We start from the raw sequence: 15,369 nt of genomic DNA, 5'->3' as shown, positions 1-15,369 counted from the left end.
TATTATATGTCTTATATGTCTGACTTATTATATAAAATGATCATAACTATATATTACAGAAAAAAAAAACATAAAACAAAATTACATATATAAAAATTAAAAATGTTTTCCTAAGGGTATGCTATTTAGGCTACTCTCTGCTCTGTGTCCCTTTTCTTTTCATAAGAAATGGGAATTTGTCTTTCAAGGACGACTGACATTTGCTTGAGTATTTCTTTGTCTTAGTAGCCTACTCTGCATTTGTCTCGCCCTCTTTCACTCACTGAGGAGGACGAGACGTGAGCATGTAAATATTAAGGAGAACTGGAAACAGCAGGCGCAAACAGCTCTCTTCCGCGTCATGCATGCCAAAAAAATAACATTTGGTGTGGCTGCATTATTGTCTGGATGGAAACAGTAGACTTTTAGAGTCATAGGCCTTATACACGCTGTACAGTGCCAAAAACAGGATGTGATAACAAAAAAGAGAAAGAATGTGTGAAATTTTGTTATAAGTCAGGAGAATTATGGGAGAATTATGACCAAGGGCGGAAACCAGGAAAAGGCAATGAAAAACTGGACTCTCCCAGGAAAATCAGGAGGGTTGGCAAGTATGACCCTGAGTCAATGCTTTATAACACGTCTTCATGGGATGTAACTCAATAACATGTCAGTTATCTGGAGGGCAGCTCAGGCTGCAGCAGATTGAAAATGGACTCTTATCTTTGAGACATCTGCTTAGAAAATAGGTGATGGAACTTGATCACTTTGTCAGAACCACAATTAAGCCATAATGGCCTGTAATGTGGACGTCCACATCCCAGACGTGCTGTAGGGCACAGATCAGAGGCACTAATTACAGCAATAATGATGACAATACCATGGCATCAGTTTCTTGGGGTTTTGTTTTGAAAAATGTAGGTTTATAATGTGTCATGTGACACTATATTGATCACACTTGTCCCCCTCTGAGGGCAGGGACAGAGCAAAGGGGTCATGTAAAAGTCAGAACTACTGCTGCTTGTATGAACTGGGCTGTCTGGAAACACTTTGTTTGAAGGGATGTGCATAAGAATGCCATTACATGGTCATAACCATGCCATAATAAATGTTTATGACTGGTGTCACTAACTGTCGTTTGGTGAATTATGTAATTTTTAATGCAAAGTTGACATTGTTTCAGATCTTTCAGATGAGGCCAGTTTGACAACAGAGTACAGTACCAAGGTGATTTAGCTTACACAGTTATTTGATGGACAGATAGCCGTTGTCATGACAAAGACATTAGCAGGTTAAGCAGTCCTGTTTAATGTCAAGTTGTCATAACAAAGACATCTCAAACAATGTTAACTTTGCATTAAAAATAACATAACTGATCAAATGACACTTAATGACAAAACTTTTATGCTTTCATAAAGATTCCTTCATGTTCATGACAGGTCATGACATGATTATGACAGTGTGATGACTCTCTTCTGAACAGCCAATCAAATAAAGTGTGATGTGTTGTCCTTACACACTTTTTCCGGAAGGACAAATGTCATTGAGTTCACCATGAGTTAGGTCAGTCGGTGTACAAAGGAAAGAACATAGTTTTGGCAGTTAGGAACTATGTGAGAAGACAGCCGTCACACAGGTACTCGGACATCACAGCTGAGTGTGTGAAAACATTAATCATCCCCCTCCTGTTCCACCCTTCTGACAGCCATGGTAATTATCACAGACACACAAGCACAACATAAGCAGCTGTAAGTCTGTTTCAGCTGGCACTTCTGTACCACGCCACGTGTGTGAGGGAACAGCATACCAGCCTGATAAGCCTAACAGTGTAAGGTCAACAGTATCGTCACAACACGTGTGAGAGACATCACAGAAACGGACAGGAGAGGGGGAGACAGGGGTAGAGGAAGGAGGAGATTCCTGCATGTGCCAGAAAAACAACCTCGAGTAGACAAAAAAGAAAGGAAAGAGATATGAAGAGAACATAATAGGGAGAGAAAGAGTCTGACAGGAATGTGAGAAGCAGAAAGTATGAATCAGCAAGAAGAGAAGGCAAATAATGAGAATAAGAGAGAACGAAAGGAAGGAAGCAAAGAAAGCTAAGCTGACAGGGAGGAATTGGAGTCTCAGAAACAAGTTGACCAGCCTTGACACATACTTCACTGCAGCAGCACAACAGCAAACAACACTGCCTTAACTAGACGATGCTGATGTCATTCTCTAGATCACCAACAGCACACGCAGTGCACCCTTTGGCAGCTGAGTTTTAAACATGTAGCCATACAGCAAGTGCAGCTGAAAGCAAGTAAATAAATAAGCTTCTATAAATTCTAATTTAGGAGGAAGGTTTTATTTTTGGACAAGACTCCAGTGCTGATTCTCTCACTTTTTGCTTGTTAGTACTGTTGTTTCCTGAACAGCAGGGATGTTTACAGCTAATTTGCTGAGACATAACATTAGACTTAATTCCTCTTCATGTACTTATATAACGATAATTGTTAGATGTTGTTGCTTTTGAAATCTTACTGAAATGAATCTCAAACATCCTTATGACAGCTTTCATATCATGGGAAACTTGATGCAACCAAGCAGACATACACATGTGCACAAACAAATAAAATACCGCAGTGTATACTGTGGCTCTGTCCCTATTCATTAAGAGTTTCTGCCCTCTGGTATAGAAGTTCAGTGACTGGAGTTTGTCTCCTTTTTTCCTCTGATGATCTGGCTAGTTGAGCGAGCTCTCACAGAGCAGTGAGGGGAAAAACACTGCAGACGTGCCTTCAGAGGAACTCCTACAGTATGTCATGCTTTCACTGAGCTAAACTGCAGAATGTAGAAAGAGATTATTTTGAACTCATTAGTTATTTCTTGACTTCAGTGATAAACAGTTATCCACCAAAGCAAACGGGGGTTGAATCTCAGCCAAGAACTAATTATACTGGGTATTATGGACATTTTATCCATTCTGTGCATAAACAAATACATATGCATCTGTGCTGCCGCCAAAGTGGTATAAGTGCACAACAAGAAGTGTTTTGCCCAAAAATTGAATTTCCATCATTTAAACAAGTGACACTTTTTCTGCCAAAATACTAATTAGGGCATGGTACTTTTCAGTCAGGAGGTTATTTTTGCTTTGGTTGAGAAAACTCTCAATATTCAATCATTGATGTACTTTCATAATTGATACGTTCCAAAATAAATATGCAACAAATTTGAAAACACTTGTTAAATGCTGTGTTTGAGAACAGTTAAATCAACTAATAACATTCAAATGCCTCTCAATTTAACACTTTTTTTAAATCTCTTAACATAGCTGAGATATATGTGCATATTTAGCCCACTCATACTCAACTAAAACAGATGGTTGTACAAACACTAACCTTTGTATTTCGGCGCAGGCTTTTAAGAATATTCCTCCTTTTGGGGTCTTCACTTTCCTCGATGGAGTTGTCCTTTTGGGCTCCCTCATCCTGGCTTGCCTTGGGTGGACCACCCATCTCATCATCACTGCCTATAGAGAAGCTTGTCCTAAAACTGCTGAACTTTCCAAGACGTTTGGATCTGTCTCTGTAAAGCTTAGGCTTTACTCCAATGGCAGACAACTTTCTCCTGCGCTCCAGTGAGCTGCTATCAGCCTCACTGTCTGACCCATTACCCCCAGCACTCCCGTTGGAGTGACCTTTGTTGGCGTTACGGATGGTGATAATTTTGCCCTGTGTGCTGTCGTGAGGGACAGAGTAAATATTTTCCTCTTCTGTGGGTCGTGGTTTGCTCACAGCATCCATAGGCTCTGCATAGTCTGACGGGTCATAGCCACCATCACTTCCTGGAGCCCAGGTAACAGCTTGGGGCAAGGAGCGGCGGTTGGTGCCACCCTGCTGGTCCATGTAGGGGCCGAGGTTAACCTTACGGACAGGCTTGGGCTTCACTTGTGGAGGAACCTTGTTGTTCAGCTTGCTCTCAAAGGTGCTAAGCTCAGAAATGACAGAGAAGGTGTCACTGGAATCTAGATCTGGCATCTTGAAGGTTCCCAGGTGGGAACCAAGACTGCCATCCTCCCTCAAGGTGGGGTAAGGTGGTGATGGGTCGATATCATCCTCTGAGTCCATGAGAATGTTAACTGGACTCGGAGAGCCACAGCGAGGGCTGATGCTTTCATTGGTACAAGCCTCAGCAACGTTATCATACATGTGTGTAGCCTCAACAATAGTGCGCTTCTCTACCACCTCTTTGAGAAAGGGTTGGAAAAGATCTATTTTATGAAGCCCACCTACTACTCCACCATGTCCACATATTACTGTGTTAAACTTGGCCTCTATTTCATGGGCCAGTTCCTCTCCCTGACTGACCTGCTCCTTGGCTGACTCCGAGTCTGACAGCTCCATCTGACTCTCCCCTACTGCTAGCAACTGGACTGGGATGATGTCTTGGACCTCACACAGGAAAGCACATAATGTCTCCATAGAGGCCTTACGGCGGGCAGAGTAAACTGCAATGTAGCCATGGACCAGTCTGGTCTTTCGTAGGGAGAATGAGGAATGGAAGGAGAGCAGTGAGAGCTCAATATTCTGCCTCTGACCTCCTATACTGAAATCCAGCAAAACAGAGGTGCCGCTGCTGAGGCTGGAGGCAGGACGGCAATGTTGGGACAACAGGAAGGGGGCAAGGAGCTGGTCTAGGTCATATGTGTCTCCACACATCAGGCACATGACTATCCTCAAGTCTGCCTCTAGAATTGGCTGGGACTGAGAGTCTCTGAAGGCAGAGGATGGAGGGGGTAAGGGAGGGGAACTGCTCCCTATACTTCTCCGTGATTCTAAGAGGCCCTTCAGCATCTGGTTGATCTGCTTCTCATTGACATTGCGCCCATAGCCCATGCCTGGAGAGGCAGGGTCTAGGTAAGCACACTGCAGCCTTCCAGCCACCTGCTGCCCCTGTTGGATAAGAGTCTGAGCTGTCTCCCCCCCAATATCCCCTATGGACCCCACCCCCCTCTTGGTGACCAGAAGGAGGGACAGCGGGAGTTGAGCTAAGCTGTTTTCCCTTTCCCTTCTGCTTATAGTTGACTCCCTAAGCTTCTCTATACTCTCAACTACATAGGAAAGGGATTCCTTTGAGTTGTACAAACACAGGCAACCATGGGGTGTAAAGGTTGGTGTGTGGAATGAATTGACTGGCAGACGTACGTTGCCCTCTATGGGACGGAGGGCTAACTCATACATCTTGCCATCTAACACGTACCGGTCGTCACTAGTGCACAAGGCCCTTATCTCATTTGCCATCTCTCTGGCTAGCCCATCTTTTCCCAGGATAACAAGATTTATCCGTTCAGCCCTCCCCCCCTCTAGTCTTGAACTGTCTGATGATGGGTAGCGGGTAGGGAATCTAGAGGCCAGTATCTGCTCTATCTTACTGTCTACACAGTGGGGGCTGTTAGGACAGGTGTCCTTTGTGGGGTGGTACACAAAGTGGATATGTTTCAATACCAGAGCATCCCTTTCTGCCTGCAGCTTCTGCAGGGCTTTAAACCTTTGCTCCTCACCCAACACCTCCTGAATGGCTCCCATTTTCTCTTTACTCGGCTTTGCATCCACTTCCAGCTCATAGAAGAGCTCAGAGTATTCAAGAAGCAGTTCCTGAAAGTCCTCTTTGGCTCGGTCAATGATTTCCTTCTGGTGTTTGTTGTAGATATCCAGATATTCAGCCTCATCTAGCCACTGGTAGAAGTCTTCATTCATGATGAAGCTGCGGGCCTCCTCCCAGGGTTTCCCTGGTGTGATGAAAGGAGAGACACTTAGCTTTTCCTTAAACTCCCATCTCATCTCAGCCCGTTTACGCTCATTCCTTAGCTGCTCCAGGTGGGTCTCATAGATAGTTTCGGCTGCAGGGGTCTCCAGAAGGTCCTGGGGGATCCGATCATCCTCCATGTTATCAATGTGTGGTGTGGTCTCCCAAGGGGTGTCATCTAGCACTACGAACCACTGGGAGAAATCTCTCTTTGTTTCCAGGACTTTCTGAACTCCAGACCAGCTCAAATGGTCTATCTCATCCAACTCAGGTAACAGTATGGACAGGGCCTGTGGTAGTGTACTTAGATAGGCCTTCCTACGTTTCTCTATATGCTCTTGTTTAAGTCTATGCACATGCTGCTGGAAGAGCTTCTTGGCTTTTGCAGTCCCCTCGAGGAAAACATAGTCCTTGTACTCAGGAGCAGACTGCATGCGGCGATTGACAGCGGGCCATGTCTCATTGTGGTTCTTCACAATTCGGTTGACCAGCCATTCATAGCGGTCTTTGGCTGAGGCAATCTGTTGACTCTGCTGCTTCAGTGCCTCAAAGTAAGGGATAATTTTGGGCTTTCCCCTACTCTTGTCTATTAGCTGAACCAGTGTAAGAAAGGCTAGATCAACATTGACATTAGAGCGTGCTGATGTTTCTACCACCTGTAGGTTCTTCTTGGCTAGGGCAAAGGTGTGTGAGTCTTTAATATAGCGCTCAACTCCTTCATCACATTTGGTCAGAACCAGTACCACAGGTTTCTTCGTTTTGGCTAGCTGGTTGTACAGGTTGGTGACAAACTTCATCTGGTCCTCAAAGCTACGGTTCATACCCCTGCTAACATCCACACAAAGTAAGAAGCCATCCACCATGAGCTTGCCTTCAGGCATCTGTTTCTGCTCAAAGTCCTGCTCCAGCCCCAGCTGATCTGTGCAAAAGTACATCAGCTTCTCAGCCGAAGCCAGCTTGGTGGAAGCCGCCCTCTTGATGTAAGGCTGGAGCGCCGTGCTTCGGTGTGGCTGGAACGTCTGATCATCAATGAACTCTGTCTGCTCCACCACATTCATACGGCATTCTGGCCCCTCCTCCATTGTCCGCCCGGCCTCTCCCCAGAACAGGAAGTGGTCATTATTCACCACACGTCCTCCAAAGTCACTGGTACTGAGAACAGAGGTGTGATCTAGGTAGAAGTCATCTGCACTTGGCCGGACAAAGCGGTTACACAGGCAGGACTTGCCCACGCCACATTGGCCTTTCTCCTTCTCCGTGCCGGACAGCCCAACCACGACCAGGTTGTAGGTGGGCGCCCGGACATCTTGCTTTTTGGCCATCATCATCGCTGGCAGAGGCTCATCCTGCCATGCTGGCCGCTAGCTCTAGGGAGAGGAGAAGGCTGCCAAGGAAGGAGGGTTTCCATGCAAGAGGAGCTCAATGGCCTGGGGTCTGGCCCTGCATGATGGAGAAAGAGAGAGAGAGAGAGAGAGAATGGGGAGATATAATTAATCCAGAGAAATACAGGAAAAAAAACATTCCAATGGCAGGCTTTATTATTCGAGAGCTATTGTGTCTCTCATCTAAATTCCTACTGTGTTTCTATGTGCTGTTAATAATGTTTAATCTGTGATCCTATTTCTCCACTGAATGTTTCCTGAAAAGATTGAGGTCAGTGGCAAAGCTGCTGGAATGCTGTGCATTAGTTAACCCAGCTGTAGCTCAGTAAAAGGCAATTTTTCTAATTTAACACATTTAATTTTTATACTGCCAGGACTGCACTGCTAACAGTGGTGCCTTCAACATTTTATTCCGATGTTCGCCCAGACTCGATATGTGTTGTGGCTTATTTTGTGACATCTAACAGTATGGTCGGTCGTCTCACTGCCAGTAGCAGTAGAATAAAGTTATGTGGGGTCTACTATCGCAGAAAACAGACACATGCACTACAACACACTTATGAAAACAGGCCCACTAAGCTCCCTGCACCCCCAAATGAAAGACACACACAAGAAGATGAAAGCAGATAAGTGTTCCAGAGCTAAAGTTACTAATTGGCCAACTAGGGAAAGCCATCTGCATTTTAAAAGGCTGCGCTGCCTGTTGGCTGACTCGTCTCCATCAAAAACATGTTTTCCTATGTTTCCCACCAAACAGCACTCTGCAAACAGATCAGAGTTGGCTGATGCACCATCACCAATGTCTCAACATATTTACCTACTGTGGATGCAACAAATTGGTGTGGTGCTGCCTAGAAATAGCACATATACACCTACGGACATACATAGTGGCTCAGTTGACTAGCCAATCTCAGTATAATTTATTCCATCAGTAGATCAGACATAAAAATAATGAGAGAGAAGATGAGGGATCGGGGAGGCTCTTTATGGAATAGCCCTATTTGACAGCACAATTTGTAAGGAACAAAAATCCTCCCAGACAGCCAGTGCACAGACTTGCTGTACGAGACCACCCCCTCCATGTCATAACTGAGGCGTTAATGTAGTAAAACAGACATTAAAACCCACTATTAATCATGAATAGCTCTTTTGACAGAGAGCACAAAAGCAGACAAAGCCTTCATTGCTGCTGAATTGAGTTTGTCAGACAACAGAGAACTGGGGATGCGCAAAGATGAACTTCAAAGTCCAACACTGCTACACCAGAGGGGTAGACAATGAAAAGGAAATGGTAGGAGGAGTAAGAAACTCACTACTGTGGAACACACCGTAGATAAAAAGCAACCTCACACCTGCCATTATCGACACCAGCAGCATATACAGTACATTTCTGAGTTTTTCTTTAAAAGCTGAGTGCCACTAATCGAAGTTCAAAGCCGACAGTTACGGCAAAGCCTTGAAACCCAGAGATTCACTAAAGCAATTTCCAATCAGGCTGTGAATTAACATTACAGAGGCAAGACCTCCCCAGTGCTTCAGCAGGTGTATAACCAAGTGCCAGCAGAAAAAGGAATCGGTATCAAAAAGAATGTCTTGTGTTTTGATATTTGTAGAGGAAACATGCATGAAAAATGTATCAAGGCACCCAGAGACAGACTCAGCCCATGTAATAATAAAGTGTAGTGTGTGTTGTGCTCAGCCAGACTTGCTGGTCGATATACTTGTATAGGTATATGACCTGGGAATTATGGTTAATTCATGGTCTTTTCTTTCCAGACTCTCTTGTAAGTGTGTTTACTGCATACCTGTTGGTATTTGCTTGTCTGTATGTGTAATTTATGTAAGATTGCTATTGTGCACATGCAAACATCTGTGTGAAGTTTGTGATAGCTGAACACATTCAGGTGGAAAACAGGGCAGAATATACACTGTACAGCCTTGAGTAGATGATAAGAGCTGCAGGTGTGGTATCTATAGAGCTGGAGTCAGCATGTTGAATGTGCACCTGTGTCCTGACCTAATCACGTTCACATTACAGAGCAGACAGCCTAAACTACAATCTGCCACAAAAAACATGTCCTGTTGCCCAAGGATAAGGTCCACTGGATAAACAGAACATGTATCCAGCCTGCTAATCATCATTTTTAGCTGAGACCAGCAGCTCTATAGCTCGCTATGGAGGTTAGTCAGTCTGTCAGTCCGCAAAAAATTCTCTACCCACTCTTTGGTGGCCACAGTTTTCACTCTAGGAGTGTGTTTGCAGTCATGCCAACTGGGTAACAGGGGGTGTGGCAGTGGGAGTGGCCTATAACAAAAAGGTACAGACATACACATACACAAAACTAGTGTTGTCTTGACATCGAAATTTCTAACTTCAATATAATGGCTTGAAAAAGCTCAATATTTAAAAATACAATATGTAAACTGTGCTACTACCAGAGGTCTCTCTCACATTTAACCAATAACAAAAGATGTAGTTTGGTTGTGAAGTAGCATGGGATTATGGGAGTTTTCTTCACAACCTCCACAGCTGATGAAAATCTATATGACATGATTCAGAAATGGGCAGAAATCCTGTTCTTGGACAACGTAATATTAATGTTTTTTTCACATTACGCGTTTGCCAACTTCCTTCCTCACTGTCTGATATGTCTGTCTGAAAGCACAGCTGGTACCGGTCTGTCAATACTGTGGAAAATGACTACTGAAAGCATTTCAAATATTCACAATAAACATGTATTGATAAATCAGTATTTTGACAACACTACACACAACTGCAGTGTTCTATGTATGAGGCTGAAACACTCAGTGGACATCTGTGAGGTTGTGTGTGTGAAGGCATACATAATGCCCTATCTACATGATCCTCTCCTGTGCTACCCACTGACCAGGTTCATAGATATAAAAACGTAAAGTGACATGTGAAATTCATTCAATAAATGTAGAGAGGAGCCATTTTCCTTACTAACTGCCATCATTTTATTTTTAGTGCCACTACAATTATGTGGTACAGATATTATTGTCTTTATTTCCTTCTGGAGATCAAGGCAAAAGGAATCTCAGGTAGGTTTGTGAGCTCTGCAATGGCTGTGAGCTGGATCTCTGCATGCACAGTGAACTGTTGTGACATGCTTGAAGTAGCTACCAACTGAGCTGACAGAGAGTGGTACATACAGATAAGTATGGAAGCCCTGCTAAGGACCCCATTAGCACAAATGACCATTATCAGCCTACATATACAAATGCATACATGCATGCAAGCATGTGCACACACACACACACACACACACACACACTTTTTCTATCCTATGTAGCATCCTGGTGGACATCGTGCCATGTGTGAAATGGGTCATGTTTGTGATCAGTTGTGAGAGTGTCTGGATTAAATAAAGTCAAGCACTCCTAAAGTCCCTATGGACCTGGAAGCCAGCCAGGCTCAATACTCTCACAGATGCATTTGCTGACATCTGCTTCACTGACCCCACCTATCTTTTTCTAAGAATGTTCCTACAGTATGTGTGCACAGTATATGTGAATCTGCAAGTTCATACACATTTTTGTGACAGTCAATTGATATATTCTCTGCAGCAGAATGCAGGTTAGGTGTGTGTGTGTGTGTGAGTGAGTGTGTGTGTGTGTGTGAGAGAGAGAGAGAGAGAGAGAGAGTGAGTGAGTGAGTGAGTGAGTGAGTGAGTGAGTGAGTGAGTGAGTGAGTGAGAGAGAGAGAGAGAGAGAGAGAGAGAGAGAGAGAGAGAGAGAGAGAAAGAGCTGTGGCCTTTTTGCAATAACCTCAAAAGGAATGGCAAACAAAGGAGACCTAATGCCATTTTCTTTTCCCTTTTTCTGCTCTGTCAGACTGACGTGTCAATGTGAGAAGCAAACAGACCACTCAGAATTCAGTCTTAAGTGAGGTGAGGATGCAATTGTTTAGAACATTGCAGCAGCATGCTGCATGAGACTGACTGCCATGACTCGAGCCAAACTGACAGAAACATAGAATATATATGACATTACAAATGCACAATTCAGCTTGTTTCAACAGCCTGTATACTGACAGTCTAAGTGCAGCATTTCATACACAATAGATCCAGTCATTTAGGAAACACATTTCCTCTTCCCGTAGACCTACAAACACACCACTGCCTGCTTAGACTGGGTTACACCAACAAGGATTCATTTTAAACACAATAAAATCATGGCTTAACTTTAAATCATTTCGCAACAAACTTAGCTTAAAATGAAGAAAGACTTAATTTAAACATAAGTCTTTAAAACTCTAAAAAGTTTAGTTTACACTAGTGCAAATTTTTTTTAGCTCTCTGCCAATCAATGTAACATTTGGCAATTTTTTAAGCTCATTAGCAAACACTGCAGCCTGATGCTTTAATTTTTCAGATAGCTGAATTTACTATTAGATTAAAATAATTTTTGTTGGTGCAACCCAGTCATAGTTCAGCACTCCGGTCGTCAAAATAGTCAGGCAGCCAGTCTCCCAGTTCACCCTGAGGCCTGGTATCTGGTGCGCATGTCCAGCCACATACCACTGTCTCGAGGCCTCGGGCTGTTTAGGGCTGAGGCAAAGATAGGTTAGAGCCTGCGCTGCATCTGCCTCTGACCCTGAAACATGAGGGTAAGCAGAAAAGGAGAGTGGGAGGAGGTGGAAGAGATGCAGGAAGGAGTTGGGGGAGGAGACGGAGGGTGAGAAGTTTGCGCACATGAAGAGGATGGGGGTATAGAGAAGAATGGGTATGAGGGGAAGAGGAGAGAGGTCAGTGGCCTGGGTCATGTGAGCTGCACATTGGAATCCCCTCAGGGAAGAGGGGGCCAGGGCGTGGCGAGGCCTGGATGAGTTAAGGGTCAGGGTCTGACCCATCACATCACTCTCCCTCTTCCTGATCACAAACAGCATTACAAGCAGGACATACCCAAATACCACATCTCAATTTCCCAGCTGCCTTTTCTTCTTCCTTTTTGTTATGGGCATTGACCAATCTGTCTAATCTAACAGCCAAAACACACACAAGACAGCGATCTCGCCTTGACTGAACCAGCACCTTTCTAGGTCACTGACTGTCTCAAGGACAAGAAGAGCTGAGGAAGATAGGATGCATCTGTAGGGTACTGGAGTGCAGCCTGGAGCTAATGCTAGGGCGGCAGGGCGTGAAGTTCACCATAACACGTGCTACAAAGGGCAGCAGGGAAGAGGCTGTGTTCACTGCCCATGAGGAGAGACCATGTAGCCTTAATGGGGCGGCTGCATTCCTTTCATTACAGAGCAAAGAAGAAGAGTTAGCCAGAGAATATCGCCTCAGTCTGTTCTGTTTTGATACACCAAAAAAAAAATCCTTAGCGCTTTGACTAAAAGAAATATCCATGCATGTAGGCCAGATATGGAGAAAATCCAAGTCAAGAAAAGCCTTTAAGAGAGAATTTAAAAATGTGTGCAAGTGGGAACATTGCTGTGTAAAAGTTAAAGGGATAGTTTGGATTATTTGAAGCGGGAATAAATTAAATACTTCAGTCAGCACACCCTCAGAGAGGAACACCAGCACAGGGTCATTAACAAATGGTATTTTAGCCACTTAAAAAAGATCCACCTAAAGAAATCGATACTAATTTAAGTGTACGCTATATTTAGAATATCACAACTTTGCTTTTCTGATGGGAATCTGCCTTTACATGAGCTAAATATCACTCTCTCTAAAACAACCAAACTCCATGAGCAAAATCAGTAATTTTACCTTGCAGAACACAGGAGTTGCTGGTCTACAGCTGCCTCAATCGAGTTTGTTCTTGTTATTGTGTTACTAGGAAGTTATAAAAGGATAGTTTGGATTCACCAATATCACACAATAACATCAACAAAGTAACAGATTAATGCAGCGGTACACCAGAAACTCCTGTGTTCTGCGAGGTAAAATTACTGATTTTGCCTTTGGAGTTTGGCTAGTTTGGAGAAAGGTATATTTAGCTTATATAACGGCGATTTCCAATCAGAAAAAAACGGACTGACAGCAAAGTAAAGTTGTGATATTCTAAATACAGCGTACAGTTAAAAAAAAGGTCCACCTAAAAAAAAATCCCCAAAAAGTATTAGTTCGTGTCTTTGCGTCTGTATTGGTACTCCTCTCTGCTTCTCCAAAATGCAGGCGTCCCAACCGGCATCTATTGTGGATAATAGATTAACTATTGGTAGGTACCTCATTCAACCCTTCATCAAATAATCTGAACTATCCCTTTAATACAAATGAGGAGCTTATATCATTCTTATTACATATATTATTCCCTCAAGCAACGACTTAACTCTCAGATACTTCTTACTGAATCCAACACAGTTAATACCAAAAACTGCAAAACAAGGATAAATGAGGAGGCCTGTTTGCATGGTTTCCCAGCATGCCCTCCAGTTGTACAGTATTATACACTCAGGAAGGCTGGGAGTTTACAGGAACAAAGGTCATGAAATAGTCATGGAGCAGTGTGATGGTGGTGGTGATGATGATGACAGAGAGGCAGCAGGGAAAAACTCCTTCTCTCCCTTATTCTCTAAGATACATGGCTGGCTGCTGGCCCTCCCTGTGCTTCAGTCCAAAAACATGTTTTCCCACTCCTTCTCTCCTTTTCACTCCTTCTGCATGATGTAAGTCTGCAACCAGTTGGACTTCCGCTCTCGACTCCCTTAGTATTTTTCTGTCTCTTGTGCTCTCACCCACAAACATTATCCTCAGCATATAGATTTCCCATTTCCATCTGTCAAGATTTTTTTCATTCTAACTCTTTGCTGTCTCCATCACTCTCTCCCACACTCTTCCTCCCCCCCTTGTTCTCCCCCGTCTCTGGAGACTTGTTGTCCATTAATACAAAACTGGGATTGTGGGCAGGGGATGGGGCTGTGGGTGGGTAGGGGCAGTCCTTACACTAATACTACTTCCTGCTCAGGGAGTACTCTTTCACCGCACAAGAATATGAACTAGCGATGTAACAATACATTTCACAGTAAAACCAGACTGTGATGATATCTGCCATGATATTACATGTTTAATACATTTATAGGGCTTCAACTAAGGATTATTTTCATTGTCAATTAATCTGTCAGTCATTTTCTTAATTAATTGATTAATTGTTTGGCCCATAAAATGTCATAAAATGGTGAAAAATGTTGATCAGTGTTTTTAAAGCATTGCTGCTGCTTTTATTTTACAACTGTACATATATCATTCAAATATTCATAACCAAAGCCAATTTATGCCAATTTTTCCACCTATGTAAGAAAATGACCATATGTTATCAGAGATCAAGGAAATACTGTCTTCTCTGACAACAACTTTACAGCCACGGTGTGCTCCTTCGCTATTTCTATTCTGGTGCCAAAGAATAATAATAATAATAATAATAATAATAATAATAATAATAATAATAAGAAGAAGAAGAAGAAGAAGAAGAAGAAGAAGAAGAAGAAGAAGAAGAAGAAGAATATTTTAGTTTGCCTGTTTCATTTTAATTTGAATTAAAACAAATGCAGAATGTCCTCTGAATGAGTTAGTCTTTGTTAATGAGTCATAAGAAGGAGTAGATGTTTATAATAGTTAAAATAAGCAATATGTTCATGGTGTCTGGCAGGCAGTGAGACAAGCAGTCCCTGAACTCAGAGTGAGTAGTTTCATAGCAGTGAGCTTTTATTTTTGCTTTTGCTATTTAATATCCTGTCTATGACTCCAGCTCACTATTTGGACTACAGTCGACATTTTAGGATGTGTAATTGCTACATATTGTTGTGATATAGAACAAAAACAGGAGGACTTTATGTTAAAAGTACAAACATACTAACCCTAACCCTAATGCTGTGAACACCATATAAATACATTTTCTCAAATCAACAGTTTTCCAAATTTTTCTATTCATATTGTATCATAGAATGGTTAGGGTTGCAACTTTAACAGTTGAACACATTAACAATCATATATAAGCACTTAATCAATAATAATTAGCAAGACACAAAATGCATATCTTTTTCTCAGTTAAACAAACAGAATAATAAAACAATAAGGTTCTTATTGCTCTTGTCCAACTTATTCAATAAATTAATCCACCAAACAAAACAATGTCAAATGGGCTGCAATTACTGCCATTCCCAGACTAACAAGGCAAAACAAAACAAAACCATGAGGAAATGGTACACAAAACATATATTTACAGTTAATATATAGAGTTTTTG

General features: G+C 42.7%; 1 protein-coding gene across 1 annotated transcript in view; it reads right to left on the bottom strand.

The window, feature by feature from the left end:
• Nucleotides 1-15,369, bottom strand: part of arhgap35a (Rho GTPase activating protein 35a) — a 94,451-nt gene that overhangs the window by 28,640 nt on the left and 50,442 nt on the right. Inside the window, exon 2 of the mRNA XM_084716909.1 lies at nucleotides 3,366-7,212. Coding sequence (XP_084573035.1) covers nucleotides 3,366-7,100 — 3,735 coding nt within the window. The 5' untranslated portion in view covers nucleotides 7,101-7,212. The remainder of the gene's footprint in view (nucleotides 1-3,365; nucleotides 7,213-15,369) is intronic.

Source organism: Lutjanus erythropterus, chromosome 4 (assembly GCF_056507025.1).
Source record: "Lutjanus erythropterus isolate fLutEry1 chromosome 4, fLutEry1.hap2, whole genome shotgun sequence".
NCBI classification, from domain to species: domain Eukaryota; kingdom Metazoa; phylum Chordata; class Actinopteri; order Lutjaniformes; family Lutjanidae; genus Lutjanus; species Lutjanus erythropterus.
This window is presented reverse-complemented; position numbering and strand designations above follow the sequence as displayed.